This window comes from Stylophora pistillata, chromosome 8 (assembly GCF_964205215.1).
Source record: "Stylophora pistillata chromosome 8, jaStyPist1.2, whole genome shotgun sequence".
NCBI lineage: Eukaryota > Metazoa > Cnidaria > Anthozoa > Scleractinia > Pocilloporidae > Stylophora > Stylophora pistillata.
In genome coordinates, this window is record NC_142526.1 from 337,274 (window position 1) to 352,273 (window position 15,000).

General features: G+C 39.5%; 2 protein-coding genes across 3 annotated transcripts; one reads left to right on the forward strand and one right to left on the reverse strand.

The window, feature by feature from the left end:
- Window positions 1-327: 327 nt before the first annotated feature.
- LOC111332026 (uncharacterized) lies at window positions 328-10,629 on the reverse strand. Of its 2 annotated transcripts, none has more exons than XM_088729741.1 (2): window positions 10,530-10,629; window positions 328-4,780 (listed from the first exon to the last, which is right to left on the reverse strand). In XM_088729741.1, exon 2 carries the CDS (start codon window positions 4,638-4,640, stop codon window positions 1,071-1,073), a length of 3,570 nt encoding a protein of 1,189 aa, XP_088585867.1. In that variant the 5' UTR covers window positions 4,641-4,780; window positions 10,530-10,629; the 3' UTR covers window positions 328-1,070. The 2 variants fall into 2 exon arrangements, with proteins under 2 accessions (XP_088585867.1, XP_022793017.1); XM_022937282.2 differs by having other exon boundaries at window positions 10,351-10,583.
- A 434-nt stretch (window positions 10,630-11,063) lies between these two features.
- Window positions 11,064-14,959, forward strand: LOC111332028 (divergent protein kinase domain 1A). The gene is made up of 3 exons (XM_022937285.2): window positions 11,064-11,156; window positions 12,225-12,356; window positions 12,540-14,959. Exons 2-3 carry the CDS (start codon window positions 12,246-12,248, stop codon window positions 13,746-13,748), a joined length of 1,320 nt encoding a protein of 439 aa, XP_022793020.2. The 5' UTR covers window positions 11,064-11,156; window positions 12,225-12,245; the 3' UTR covers window positions 13,749-14,959.
- The last annotated feature ends 41 nt before the right edge of the window (window positions 14,960-15,000 follow it).

The following is a 15,000-nucleotide window of genomic DNA, read 5'->3' on the forward strand; positions in this document are numbered from 1 at the left end:
TCAATTGGTCCATTTGTATTCTGAATAATTGTTTCCTTGGAAACACGATGAGCGTGAGAGTTGTCGCTTTCCCTCCACCTTTGAGTAAAAAACTCTTTAACTTAAGAACGTTTTACGTGTTCGACTTGAGACCGTTTAGAGAGTGTGAATGTTTTCCACTGACTGCTCATCGCCGGAAGCTAAAAAGGGATTGAACCACATATTATTTAAAGGGAATTTGGGAAATAGTCCAATAAAATAATATATTGCTCACGAATTTACGGCGTGATGAAAGCGAACTCGATTGCTTAGATGTGGAATGAAAGATGCGTATAAATAACTCGCCGGTTAGTACTTAAAACGATTTTAATCTATGCATTCATAAAATCCCAGAAAATTCGCTACACTAACAATCTCAACAGTGCAACCAGCAAAAATTAGTAAGAAAGAGATTTTACAAAGAAATAGGAGAAAGCTAGAAACGTGAATTCTACGAGGGCTATTAGGAGTTATATCATTCACCACGATCTGTCGTGAAATTACACTACAGAATCTGTTAAAGTTAGGGTTAGAACTTTCATAACTGATTGCACATCAAAAATCTGTTTAGGTTAGGGTTTGAACGGTCATTAAATTACGCTAGAGAGTCCGTAGTCAAACACAAATGAGGACAAAATAGCAATATAACAAGAAGACATAAAAGGAACGAATTTCCCTCCTTTTTGGGATACAGTTGTTCACTATTAAAAAGAGGAATGTTAAAACATGTAGATCGTTGACCAAACTGGGTATTGAAGCGTCAGTTGAACTGCTTAACAACTATTCTTGTCTTTCCTGTAATTTTGCTAAAAAAAAAAATGAGAAATTAACGTCTAGAAGTTATAGTTAACGAAGATAAGCAGAAAACCTCAACTTGGTCCATTTAAGTTTGCCTACCCTTTTTCAGTTACATGCATTTTCCGTTCTTGTCTTTACAGTTTGGAATCATGGACTAGAGCAGTGTTTAACTGAATTCAACAAGATATGGGTATAAGATGTTCTCCTAACACAAAATGTCATGTAGCTTGAGAGGGAACTCCAGTACGTGTGATTTAAACCTCCTCCTCCTCCTCCATGATCGAAAACTGTTGTGCTGTTTCTTCGGTAAAATTGCTTAACAGTTCATGGAGGCTAAAACAAACCGCTTTGTGTTCATCAGTCTCAGAGGGAGCTTCTACTGTGTGTGTTTCCTGATGTTTAGTTAACGATATCTTACGAGAAAATCCTTCACCACAACGATCACATTCAAATAGCATTTTCTCAGTGTGTCTTGCTAAATGCTCATTTAAATGACCTTTCTGATAGAAGGACTTGCCACAATGTGGGCATTTAAAGGGCCTCTCCCCGGTGTGAGTTCTTTTGTGTTGCTCCAGACCTCCAGCCTGTGTATACACCTTCCCACAAAGGTTGCACTGATGTAGGTTCTCTCTTGTATGCATGCGTTTATGAACTCTTAAAGTTGAGTTGTTTTTGAAACTCTTGCTACAGCAGTCACAAGGGATAGGCTTATCGACAGTATGTCCTCTTTCGTGGGCTTTCAAATTCCCTTTCCACCTGAAACACTTGCCACAGCGCGAGCACTTAAACGGCCTCTCAGTAGAGTGTGTTCTTTCGTGTTTCTTTACGCGACTTTCTTGAATAAATGTCTTTGGGCAAAATTTGCACTGATATGGACCATGGGCTTTATGGTCTATATTTAATTCTCTACCTGGAGAAATCTTGCCCGGACTGCTTTCGGGATGTGTTGTTTGTTTATGTATTCTTTCATGTAGACTTAAAGCTCTTTTCCGTACGAAGCACAAGTCACACTGGGTACATTGAAAGGGCCTCTCTTCTGAATGTGCTTTCTTATGGAGCTTCAGAATGCTCTTCAATCTAAAGCATTGTCCGCACTGATCACATGCGTGTGGTTTTTCCCCACTGTGTATGCTTTTATGTTCCTTAAGATGTCCTCCCTGCATAAAAGATTTGTCGCACTGGTCACACTCAAAAGGCCTTTCACCAGTGTGTATTCGCTTGTGTTGCTCCAGACCTCCTGCTTGAGTGAACGACTTTTCGCAAAGGTTGCACTGAAATAACTTCCCTTCTGCATGAACTCGCTTATGTACTTTGAGAGTTGCCGCGTGTTTAAAACTCTTATCACATTGATCACACTGGATACGTTCTTCTTTGGTGTGCACTCTCTTGTGTTCCCTCAAGTTACTTGCTCGCCTAAAACTCTTGTCACACTGGCTGCATTTGAAAAGCTTTTCTTGGATATGTGACCACTGGTGTTCTTTTAGATATTCAAGTTTCTTGAACGTCTTTCCGCACTGGTTACATTCCAAAACCTGATCACATGCTTGCTTCCTTCCACGTTGCTGACCGCGTTCAAACTGAACATTTGAGGTCTTATACCGATTGCTTTCTACATGCGTTGCCTCCTTGTGTATATCTACGTGTCTTGCAAAGGATAATCTATTATTAAAACACTTGTCGCAAATACTACACTGAAAAGGCATATCTTTTGAATGCGTTCTTTTATGTAACTTCAGACTACTTGCGCGACTGAAGCATTCTTCGCACTCCTCACACTTATATGGTTTCTCTCCAGTGTGTAGTCTTTCGTGTTCTCTTACATGTCCTGCCTGAGTAAAAGTCTTTGAGCAATGTTTGCATTGAAAAGGCCTTTCTCCAGTGTGTGTTCGTTTATGCTGTTGAAGACCTCCTGCTTGATTGAACGACTTGCCACATTGGTCACACTGGTGTAAATTTTCTCCCGTGTGCAGTTTTTGGTGTATTCGCAGAGTTGTTTCGTGTTTTAGCCACTTGCCGCACTGCTTACATTCATGTAGTCTAACGCTTATGTGTACTCTCTCGTGTTCTTTAAGTCGACTTGGACGATCAAAAGACTTTCCACACTTCTTGCACTCCAATGGATCATCAACTGTGCACAATTGTTCGTAATCCTCCAGGCGACCTGCCTCACCGAACAACCTTTCACACTGGTTGCATAGCGACAGTTCCTCGCCTGTGGTAATAATTCCTCTGAACTCCTTCAGTGGTAAGTTACTACGTGAGCAGTTAGAGCAAGTTTTCGATTCAAGAGAGGTTTTCTCAGCATGCAACTTTTGATGCTGCTTTAGATTGCCTTCCCGATGGAACTGTTCCCCACACTGGCCACACTTGAAAGGTTTCTCGCCTGTGTGTAATCTTTTATGTTCATTCAAATGCCCTGTCTGAGTGAAAGTTTTCTCACAATGGTCGCACTTAAAAGGCCTCTCGCCGGTGTGCGTTCTTTTGTGTTGCTCAAGACCTCCTGATTGAGTAAAAGCCTTCTTACAAAGGTTGCATTCATAAAGTTTTTCTCCCGTGTGTATTCTCTGATGCAACTTTAGGGTTATTGCATGTTTGAACCACTTGCTACATTGATTACATTGAAACTTCTTACTGTCAGTATGTACGCGTGAATGTTCCTTTAGTTTTCCGGATCCACTGAAAACCTTTCCGCACTGGTTACACTCAAAACTTTTTTCTCTTGTATGTGTGTGTTTGTGTTCGTTTAGATGGCCTTTCTGGGAAAACATTTTCCCACAATGCTCACACTTAAAAGGCTTCTCACCTGTGTGTGTTCGTTTATGTTGCTCCAGGCCCCCAGACTGAGTAAACACCTTTCCACAGAGGCTGCATTGAAAAAGCTTCTCTTCCATGTGCAATCTTTGGTGTACCTTTAGAGAAGCGCTATTCTTAAACCTTTTCCCACAATGGCTGCATTCACTGGGGTTTCCACAGGATTGCAATCTTTTGTGCTCACTCAGGTCTTCTGCCCGCAAAAAACGCTTTCTGCACTGTTGACACTCAAGAAACTTTTCTCCCGCATGTCTCCGTTTGTGATCCTTCAGATGGCCTTTCTGGGTAAATCTCTTCTCACACTGGTCACATTTAAACGGCCTCTCTCCTGTATGTGTTCTTGTATGTTGCTGCAGACCTCCTGACTGAGTGAACGATTTGTCACAAAGGCTGCACTTAAAAAGTCTCTCTCCAGTGTGCATTCTTTGATGTACCTTTAAGGAGGCGCTGTTTTTGAACCACTTCCCACAATAACTGCATTCACATGCATCTCCACAGGATTGCAATCCTTTGTGCTCGTTCAGGTCTTCTTCCCGCACAAAACTCTTTCTACACCCTTGACACTTGTAAAGCTTTCCGCTCAAGTGTTTCTGTTTGTGATCCTTTAAATGGCCTTTCTGGGTGAAAGTCTTCTCACACTGATCACATTTAAACGGCCTCTCTCCCGTGTGTGATCGCTTATGTTGCTTCAGGCCTCCTGATTGAGTGAAAGCCTTGTTACAAAGGTTACATTGATAAAGTTTCTCCCCACTGTGCAATCTTTGATGTAATTTTAGAGATGAAGCATGTTTAAACCACTTGCGACACTGGATACATTCAAAAGTCTTCTCGCTGGTGTGCACATTTCGACGTTCGTTCTGTCTTTCCTTCTGCACGAAATTCTTGGAACGCTCGCCACACTCAAAGCTTTTTTCGCCTTCATGAGTTTTGTTATGTTCTGCCAAGAGAGCTTCCTCGCAAAACGAGTCATGGCACTGGTCACATTGATAAGTTCTTTCTTCTGGGTGTGGCATGATTATTATACTTCTCTCAATTTTGAGCTTGACTTCATCACTTCCACGAAGTTTTAATGCTCATATACGTGTGTCATATTTAACTTTTCTTTGTGCCAGTAAATGTTGATTGAATGTTGATTTACTTTTCAAGCTTCTCCCTTAAAAATCAAAATAGATCGCAAATGAATAAGCTCGGGTAGACTCAATAGCGAGTAACCATCATCAACTAAAATACAACATTCACTTAACATTAAAGCAATCCCACAAGGCTCAGTGACTGAGACTTATATGCCATAACTTTCGTTGCTTTACATTGTGAAGAAAATCATGCAAAAACCATTGGAGAAAATACCATAGCAATGTTCAGTATCTCACGTGTTGGCTATATGCAACACCTACATACATACATACATACACACACACACACACACACACACACACACACACACACACACACACACACACATACACACACACATACACACATACACACATACATACATACATACATACATACATACATACATACATACATCGTTGAAATAAAGTCTCTCCTTAACAGTGAGCCAGTTGGGAGATTTTATGCCTTGGGAGATATGGTCAAATATCTTAAGACCTAATACAATACGGGCAGCGAAGTTTTGCACCAGCTGAAGCTTCTTTATATTTCTTTGACACGTGTTGGCCCATACAGTTGAACAATAATACATTGTACTAAAAACAAAAGCGTTCATCAAAAGTAAGAGAGTTTTCCTGTCTAGAAGGTGTTTAATCCTGCTGATCAGTGCTAGGTTGAAAATACAGTTAGAAGTAGTTTTAGCAATATGATCCTTATAATTATGTTAAGGACTGGTCGATGTAGACTCCAATGTCCTTTGCCACAGGGACTGGTGTTATTTCCTTTCCCAGGAGTGAAATCGACGTTGGAGGCAATTTCTGCAGTAGTTGAGGAACACTAACTAGTAAGATTTTAGTTGTAGCTGGGTTTATTAGAAGGGAATTCTGACAGCACCATCGGCAGATTACACTCAAATCTTCCTTCAGATAGCCAAATACGCGAGCGATGTCAGTTGAGCGAAAGGGCAGGTATAATTTACAGTCATCGACGTAGCACACAGACTTGCAGTGCGCTGGAACGGACAAGAGATCATTTACATAGATGGTAAATAACACGGGCCCCAAGATAGAACCCTGAGGAACTCCGTATTTAAGAGGAAGCGGGTCTGAGATAACATCCCCAATGCACAGTCCCTGGCTACGACCAGACAGGTAATTACGAAACCACTCCAAGCTCGAAGAGGCAACACCTATACTCTGTAACTTCTGAAGGAGAATATCATGTCTGATACTATCGAATGCCTTAGACATGTCTAGTAGCACGACAACGGACACTTCACTCTTATCAATGGCCATGAGAAAACCATCTGTTACGCGTAAGAGAGCAGTTTCCGTCGAGTGACATCATGATTTTCGATAACCACTCTGATTTCTAGATAGCTTCTTGTTGGTGGTTATGTAGTCAACGAACTGACGGTGAGCTAATCTCTCAGACACCTTAGATAGTATTATAACATAACCAAAGTAAAGCGCGCGCTCTGATTGGTCAATAGTGTACGCTGTGGTGTTTACCATTTGTTAATTGGCAGCAATGAGATGGGCCGGTGATTACAGGGATCTTCGGGGTTACCAGACTTTAACACAGGAGTTACTTCAGCCATTTTCCATACTTTCGGGAAACAATTAGATCTAAATGAGTTATTCATAATGCTTGTAATAATTGGTACTATGACTGGCAAACAGTCCTTGAGGACGCGGGTAGTAATCTTGTCACGACCTAGTGCATTGTTGGAAGAGAAGCCCTTCATTACACCTTCCACATCCTTCTCCAGTACGGGATGAAATCGAAATAAGCCAGGGCAATCATCAGGCGTTGACAAGAGGGTTGGCATAGCGGGATTGAAATGATAATTATGTACACAAGCAAGATCGTAAGCTTCCTGAGCTGCTGAACTTCCAACAGATGTAAAATATCCATTAAACTTATTAGCCAAGGAAACTGGGTTGTCAGGAATAATAGGGCGGCTTGGAGGCTTTTGCAGCTTCTTTGGCAGGCAGTTGTTAATTATCTTCCAAATTGCGTTAGTGTTTCCTTTGTTTTGTAGTAGCTGAGATCTCACATAGGCTTTTTCTGCAATTCGTAGTTTACGCTTGACTGACATATCTGAAGAAACGATATGACGGTCATTTCATTTAATGGCTCTCCGATGCCATTTATCCCGGGTCTTGATTAGTTGGCGAATTTCAGCTGAAACAAATGGGTTTGGTCTTGACTTGATTTTTACTCACTTTAAAGGGGCGTGATCATCTAAAATATCCGTAAATAACGCATTGAACGTCTCCACTTGGTCATCAAAATCGTCAATCATGGATATGATATGAAAGGGTACAAGGCTGACAATATCCGTGTTTGTCGTGAAAATTACGTCGATTAATGATTTTGTGGTTTCTATAATCCTTGTGAGTTTCTTAACCAGTTGGTGAAGATTAAATGTTGAAATAAAGGTCTGCAGCGAGGTAGACTCAGGGCCAGGGGCTAAAAGATTGCAATTTAGGTCATCAAGAATGACAACACTTAAGTCTAGGAGTAATGCATCTGTGAGGCTATTTGCAAGAGATTCAAAGCACGTGGTTGGTGTTTGTGAAGGTCGATACGTGTTGCAGATCAAAAACGATTTGTACTTCTGTTAGCCAAAGTTGTTGAAAGCCATCGTCGCAGGCAGGTGATAAATTCTCCAGCACAGTAATCTTAAGGTTTGACTTGGAGTAGATGCACAAGCCACCTCCAGCTTTATGTTGTCCATAATCCTGTCTGAAAAGTTGGTAACCAGAGATCTCGAGGCTTGCGTCGAACACAGATAAATCCGCCCACGTTTCAGATACAGCGAAGATATCAAAGCCATATTGCAATATGGTGTCTTTGACGAGACAGAAATTCTCTCTTGATTTCAAGGACTGGACATTCAAGTGAGCGACTTTAACATTTTCGGTCAGTGCTTTTGGTTTATCAAACTTAGCTGACTCCTTACACTGCCGGATAGGTCCTGGCTGAGGATGGATATCGCCACCTCTGACAAGGGAGACATCAGCCGGTTTAAGGAGGCCGTGCAGTTCGAAGAATACGCCACACGTGACTTCTGAAACCTCTTGCAGCGAAAGATGACAAGATGGCAGCCAGCTCGTTTCAGTGAGTTCAACGGATTAAGTTGGAATTCGACCAAATCTGCGGCGTCCATGCTTGAAAAACTCACCCATATTTGCGTTTGGGCATTACCAAATCAGTTGAGATAATTTAAGTTCGAAATATACGAAGCTAAGACCAGAAAACTTGACAAAATTACGGACGAACGCAAAACACGTCTATCCGCCATGAGCACCGCTAAGGGACCCCAAAAAATAAGAACCCTAAAAGTTATTGGTTATAGTCCTTCAGTGTAACTACAAACAACAGCACAGCTTCACAACTAAAAGATAAAGCATGGTTAAAAGACTAGTCACTGAACACCATCATTAAAGATAGCCAGAATGCAACACTTCAAATTCAGTATTGATTAAAAGGTGGATACTTAAAGTGCATCTTGAAGTGTTCAAATTTAAAACTTTTTTTTTATCTGTGCACCTGCCATGGTTTTTTTTTTTTTTAGTCTTTTTGTTTGTAAAGAACCCCTTAAAGTTATTTAATGAGGGCAAAAAAAAAAATCATCAAATCATGTGGATTCTCTCACAGTGACCACATTTGCTTTGAAACAGAAGGCAAAATAAATCTCCAAAACAGATTTCAAACAAAATTGAATTTGAGGCCAACTATGATCATAATTTGTCCTCCACTGAGGGAAAAAAGAAAAAGAATGAGTCTGCTACTTAATTTTTGCCTCTATTGTACGAACTAATTAACTTCATGCAAACCTCTACAGAGTGCATCTACTTTTTGAGGTGAAGTCATAAAAGAGTACACTTATGAGGTACATGGTGATGAACTTCCATCTTATTTTATAATGAGAACATAGGTCCATAGTGAACTTGTCTTGATTGTTGGCATTTAGTCCCCTTCTCCAAAAGATCACTAGTCTACATGTCAGTTTTTACAGGGAGCTCTAAAAAAATTACATTTAAACACCCCAATCAATGAAAAGAAAGCAAGGTTTATTTGACAGTAAGGAGAAAAAATACAGTCAAACCTGTATCAAGCACTCAACTACAGGAATGGTCAGGTGACAACTTAATACAGGTTGACCACAGAAGAGGGGTTATATGTAAAAAAAAATGCTGTTTTATGCTATAATTGATGACTAATTCAACAAAAACCAGCTAAAAAATACTACCGTTATTGATTTTGGGAGAGAAACATATATTCAATTTTACTTGAAAGATCACTGTTAAGTGACTATTCAATATGGCAGAAGACAATACAAACAGGCTGTTGGGACTCTCTCAAAGGTGACCACAACCACTTAATAGATGTGACCATTTAATAAAGGTGAATTAAGGGTGATTAATTTGAGACTTTGAAAACCCACTGCTTCATACAAGGTGATTGCTTTATATCTGGTTACCTGTATCAATTATGGTATCACTCAGTAATGTACACCATACTTAGAATCTTTATAAAGAGAGTGACACATTGAAACTTCAAACATGTTCTATATAATACTTTCAACTTATTTCTCTTATGTCTCTAAGTTTCTGGCAGTACAAATTTATAAACCTGATGTAATAAAGCCATGCAGGATGTTGGGAGAACAAGGAAAGCTTATAAATCACAAGCCAAAGGTGAGTTATTCATAAGCGTTACAATTATCCTTCCAACATCCCAAGTGGCTTGATCATGTTATAGAGCCTGGAAAAATGTGTCCTATTGCTTTTTTCACATAACTAGCTACATGCAGGCTCTATGACCTGATAAAGAATCCACTTGGAAACTGAATTTACCGATCAGATAATCCATACTATGTTCATTAAGTTATAAACATGAATAGACTTACATTATAAAAACTTAAATCCAAAATAACTAATTCAAGGATTTCTTGATCTAACCACAAAAATGTTTGAATGTGCAGAGGCAAGACAAAAAGAGGCAAAGCCTACCGCACAAGAACTTCCAGATTTGACTCCCCATCAGCAACAGTAAACATATACGTTAGCCCTATTTTGTAATCTTTTGGCAAGTGAGCAGATACATATAGCAACTTAAGGTATTACTATGTACATGTACCTCTGTGGTTTCCTACAAACAAAGTTTTGCCCTCATGAGCAAGTGTACGCAATCCAGCAAACCATTAGCACAAAAACACAGACTGAGGTGACAAACCTAAAAAGCTTTTACCTTACATATGAAACAGAACTGTGTGGAAATTGTTATGGAAGTGAAACTTAATAGGACAAACAAAATTTAAACGATTTCTCTACACAACCAGGCAACTTTATACCAAGAATCGAAGAATTAAAAGCTCAAAAATGTTACATTAGAGCGATCACTCTGAAATTAAGTGTCATTTGCGCCTGTAAACCTGCAATAGATGGATACAATATCTGAACGTACTCTCGAATTCGATCGCTAACATGCAGCGTTTGTTACTTCCATTTTCTTATTTTACCCAGGCCGTATTTCAATATCAATTGAGATAATTTGTTGGTAGAAGGGATAAGTCTCCTCAACTGAAGATTTCCTTACCTCTGCTAGAACTCAAGTTGATAATTTACTTGACGTTCAATGGCTGCATGTTTTCTAACCACGTAAACTGGCTAATAGCTTCATGGAGAAAGTATTGACGGCTTGTTGAGCAAAGCGAGCAGTCATTTACACATTTTACGTGTTTTTAAATATGCTAGATACGACAAAGACTGGCTTACCAAGCTCGAACGCTGGTTGATGAAAACAACCCTTTAGAAGTCAATTGGGCGACTCGCTGATAGTATCTTATATCAAGCAGCAGCATATCAACAAAATATTCCGCTAGCCAGCTGAGCCTGCTGCTTCAATCTCGTCCCCAGATCGTCCCCAGAAGTTTGTGGGCTTTTCTGTGAAAATAAAAGAAACTGAACGTTGCTATCCGGGGCACAAAAGATCCCTCTCCTATCATGAATCTATCATGACATTAGAAATGTTTCTTTTATTCGAATACGCATCACAACGTCCTTGAATCAAATAACATATCACGCTTGAATTACTTCTTTAGAAGTTGTGGGGGAATTTTTTCACAGTTCGACAAATGAGAGATTGCGATGCAACAAAAGAATGAGAAAAAAATAGTGATCCTGCTTTTACTATGTCATTTCTAATCTTTCTTGTTACCATTATACACGAACTCTGCATGGTGTATCTTATGTCCTCTTCGTCCGTTTTCCCCAAAACGAAGTCAGTCCAGTCCACGTTATATCTTTCAATGCATATGGGGATTGGGAACTAGGTTCAAAATGGCCACTCGTTGCAAAAGTGCAGTAACAGTTGACTGATGTTGGTTCACTAGTTAAGGAAAGGTAAGGGAAACTGAAGAAGGAATTTATAAATAAGCAACTTAGTAATTATCGCTTACCTGAATGAATTAAAGTGATATCACCAAGGCTTCCGTATTCGCATGACAACATTCAATACGAATTAACCCGCAGCAGTAATTTCCTCTTTACCACTGTCATGACTGCGGTCAAAATTATAACAATCTCTTTACCAAGCAATTTTAAGAAGTTTGCAGATTTCTGGATAACGAAAAAAGTACTGATTTTACGATTTATACCGCGTAAACAAACTTCCTTTCTCTTTCCTTTCTATGACCTTTCCTTAATTCAAGGGATGACGACGGGGGAATGTAATGACCTAATATCTGACTGTCACATATATTGAGAGATTTAACGTCACTATCCCGGTCGCTCAACAAATTTGGCAATGCAATATTACGGTGATTAGAAGCTGTAGTGTTCGGCGAAACGAAATTGTTTGCTTTGTGATATGGTTTCTGGATGAGTAACGAAAAATTCTGTCACAATCGTGACCGGAAATTATTTGACACAAAGATTTTAAGGTTAGTTTGATATAACGTTCTTGTACAATGTATAACACAACAAGAGAAAATGATAATTTATTGGAAATTAAATCAGAATTTTACTGAGGTCAAAATTATAACAATCAACAAACCCAATCTCTCCCATAAGTTGTCAAATGCTCGCTCCATGCTTCTTTTAATGAATGGTTTGGGTTTCAGCGAAGAAAGGCCAAAATTCTGATTTATTCCTCTTTCTTCCTTGCCATGACATATACCTGACCACCCCCTCCCCCACCTTAAACTCACATGCCATGTTGCACTCTTTCAGAACCACAGAGACATACCATTTGATTTCAGTAGCAAATGTTTGGAAAACGTGCAACATGAGATCAAAAGTGTTGTTACTTAAATACCTGATGTGAGGGTCACCCTTAATTTTCCAACCGTAGTTTCAGTGCCAAGAGGCAGCAAGTCTCTAAGAAGTGGCACTCAGTTGTAGATTGCAAACCAGTTTTATTGTCATAGTGACATAAAATTTTGAGTGTAATTTTCTTTCTCTATTTGACAGACACTGTGTGGTCTTTCAATCATGGCCAGATGGAATCTGATGCTGCTGGCTTTAGTTGTTTTCCTGTATGCTACATTCACGGCAGTTGAGAGACATTTAAAGTGCAATTTGCCTTCCATCGCCAATGTGCTGGTTAGTTAAATTTTTCAATTTTGACCCTACAATAGTATTCTTTTATTTTGTTTGCTCTTCTTTAACCCAGCACTATGTAACTGGTTCTCCTTTTTCCTTTCGTTTTTTCGTCCCATTGTTCCGTTCTAAATGCTCTTTCTTCTCTTCAGAGTACCAAGTAAACACTTTGTTCCACTTTTTCAGTGTCAAACGTACAAAGCAGGTGAACTGTCTGGACCTTTATGCCCTGATCTTTGTGAACAGAACAATATCCATTTTGGAAATTGCCTTACAGAGGTGGTAGAGGATAAAGTCTATGACGGCCAATGGCGTGGAAGAGACGTCATTTTTAAGGAAAATATGCGATGGTATACAGACTTCAAAACACTTCGGAAACAAACAGACGAAGATGTTGTGCTAAGTTTTGAAGATGACGTTTCTTTCTTTGTGGAAAATTTATTTGGTGATTGCCCTCAATGCAGGAGGCTTGTGTCACTATTGCTATCCCTCGGTGATAGCGACAATGATGGTATTGTGACGGCCCCCGAAGGGCGGTCGTTGGTGTCATTATTACATCAGCAAGAACCGTTTATGTTGATTGCATTAAATGACAGCAAACAGACTGCTGATTTCTATGGATATTGCGGTGGAATATATGTGACCGAAAAACTGCCTTCCATTGCCTCGAATTATTTTGGTACAGAGTGGAAATTCGATTATTTGAACATTGTGCCTGATGCATTTGAACCCTTTCAAGAAATGTTCATAAAACGCACTAGGAAGATTGCCGATGCACTCTGGTCTATCCCGTATTTTCCAGAAATGTTTGAGGATGTACCGGCATTGCATCGTATTTTATATACCCTATTTAACATACAGATACCCAGTCAAAAGAAGCAGTTTGAGTTTTTCCACTCACTGCTGGACACTGTAGTGGATCTGTCCAGTAACCCATATGGTATGATACAATCTTGTGACATGCACCTCGGGAATTTTGGAATCACCAATAATTCAGTAGTCAAAGTGATTGATTTCGACTGGGTTTATCCTGTTCATTATCTTAGGCATGCGCTGGAGCAAATAGAATGTGTTTCTGATGCTGATTGCTGGTTTGGCTCCAAAGACGATTGCCAATCGTCGTGTGACACAGCTACCAAGACGTGTACGTCGAATATACAGAAACAAGATTTGATTCATATCTGTGAGACTCACATTCCCTACATTCTTAGAAATCCCTCAAACCAAGAGCTTTCTCAAAGGAACTCCATCTGCGTCAAGAATGCAATAAAAAAATTCGAGTTGTTTTGCAAAAGGTTAAGAGTGGTTAACTCAATTGAACAGCTAAGAAACGATGTTCTGGCAGTGAAAAAAGAACTTATGTCTTTGGAGAAGAATTTATCGAATATGTGCTGAGACACAAGTACGCCGGTATATGAGAAAAGCTTGTAAAACTGTTGACGTTCTGTTTAGTAACACCAAAACTGTTGAGTTCAACACATTTGCGCCGGCGATACTTATCTTGTCTCGCATGAGGACAACTTCGACAGTTAAACAACAGTTAAAAGCCTCACGATTTAGTGTCGTGATTGGATAAATCCATTGTATTTAACCTGTTTCAGGTTTCCCTTACGATGATTATTAATGGAAGTGTCAGTCGAGAAATATTTCATTTGTAGTGATCACTTGTCTTAATCGATGCTATGCATAAATATTTTCTTAATCGTCAAATTTTTTGTTTTGTTTCAGTCACCAGTATACGCTAATACATTTATATTGGAAACGTATCTTTTTTAATGCGTTTTATCTACTGTTCACACTTCAGGCTGGAATAAGCTGATGGAACCAACTGTATGTGACCTTTTTAAGTCAACGTTCTCAGAAGCCTCCGTTTTACTATGTGCTCTCTTAACACTTAAATTTGAAACCGTTTTCGTTTGAATCCACTTGATTAACTTATTCAGGCGCACCTGTTTTGAAGATCAGCAAAAGTTAACCAAAAAGTACACGTGTTTCCGAACGAAAAGGTAGTCGAGTTTCGCCGTGAACATAAAGGTTCGCGTGTTGGTAATATGAAAATCTTAGACACTATAGTATCCGATTTTAGTCGCAAGTGGCCGATTTTAGACGCTAGTGTCCAATTTCAGACAACAGTGTCCGATTTTGGACACTCGAGACCGATTTCAGACAGTGTCCAATTTTGGATACTATGTAGTGTTCCATTTTACACGCTAGTTACCCCGTCTGGAAAGTAGTGTTCAAAATCAGATGGTATCGTCTAAAATCGGACGCTCATGTGGGAATTAGGCCACCAGTGTTAAAAATCGGACATTTGCGTCTAAAATCGGACGTTGGTGTCCAAACAGACCCTAGTGACAAAGATCGGATGCTTGTATTTAAACTCGGATACTGTCATAATTGGACGCTAGCCTCTAAAATCGGCCAACAGCGACTAGAATCGGATGCTAGGGTCTAAAATTTTCATATTACTAATCAAGATTGGTGAATTATATAGAAGCAAGGATATCTAATGGGACAACGAAGGTTGTATATATATATTTAATGTCATTATTATTTTTTTGATTATTTGAATTAGGATTTATAGCAATTATATCCCGTGGATTGTACTCTAACAGGTGTAATATTAAGACCAGAGCCAGCCAATTTG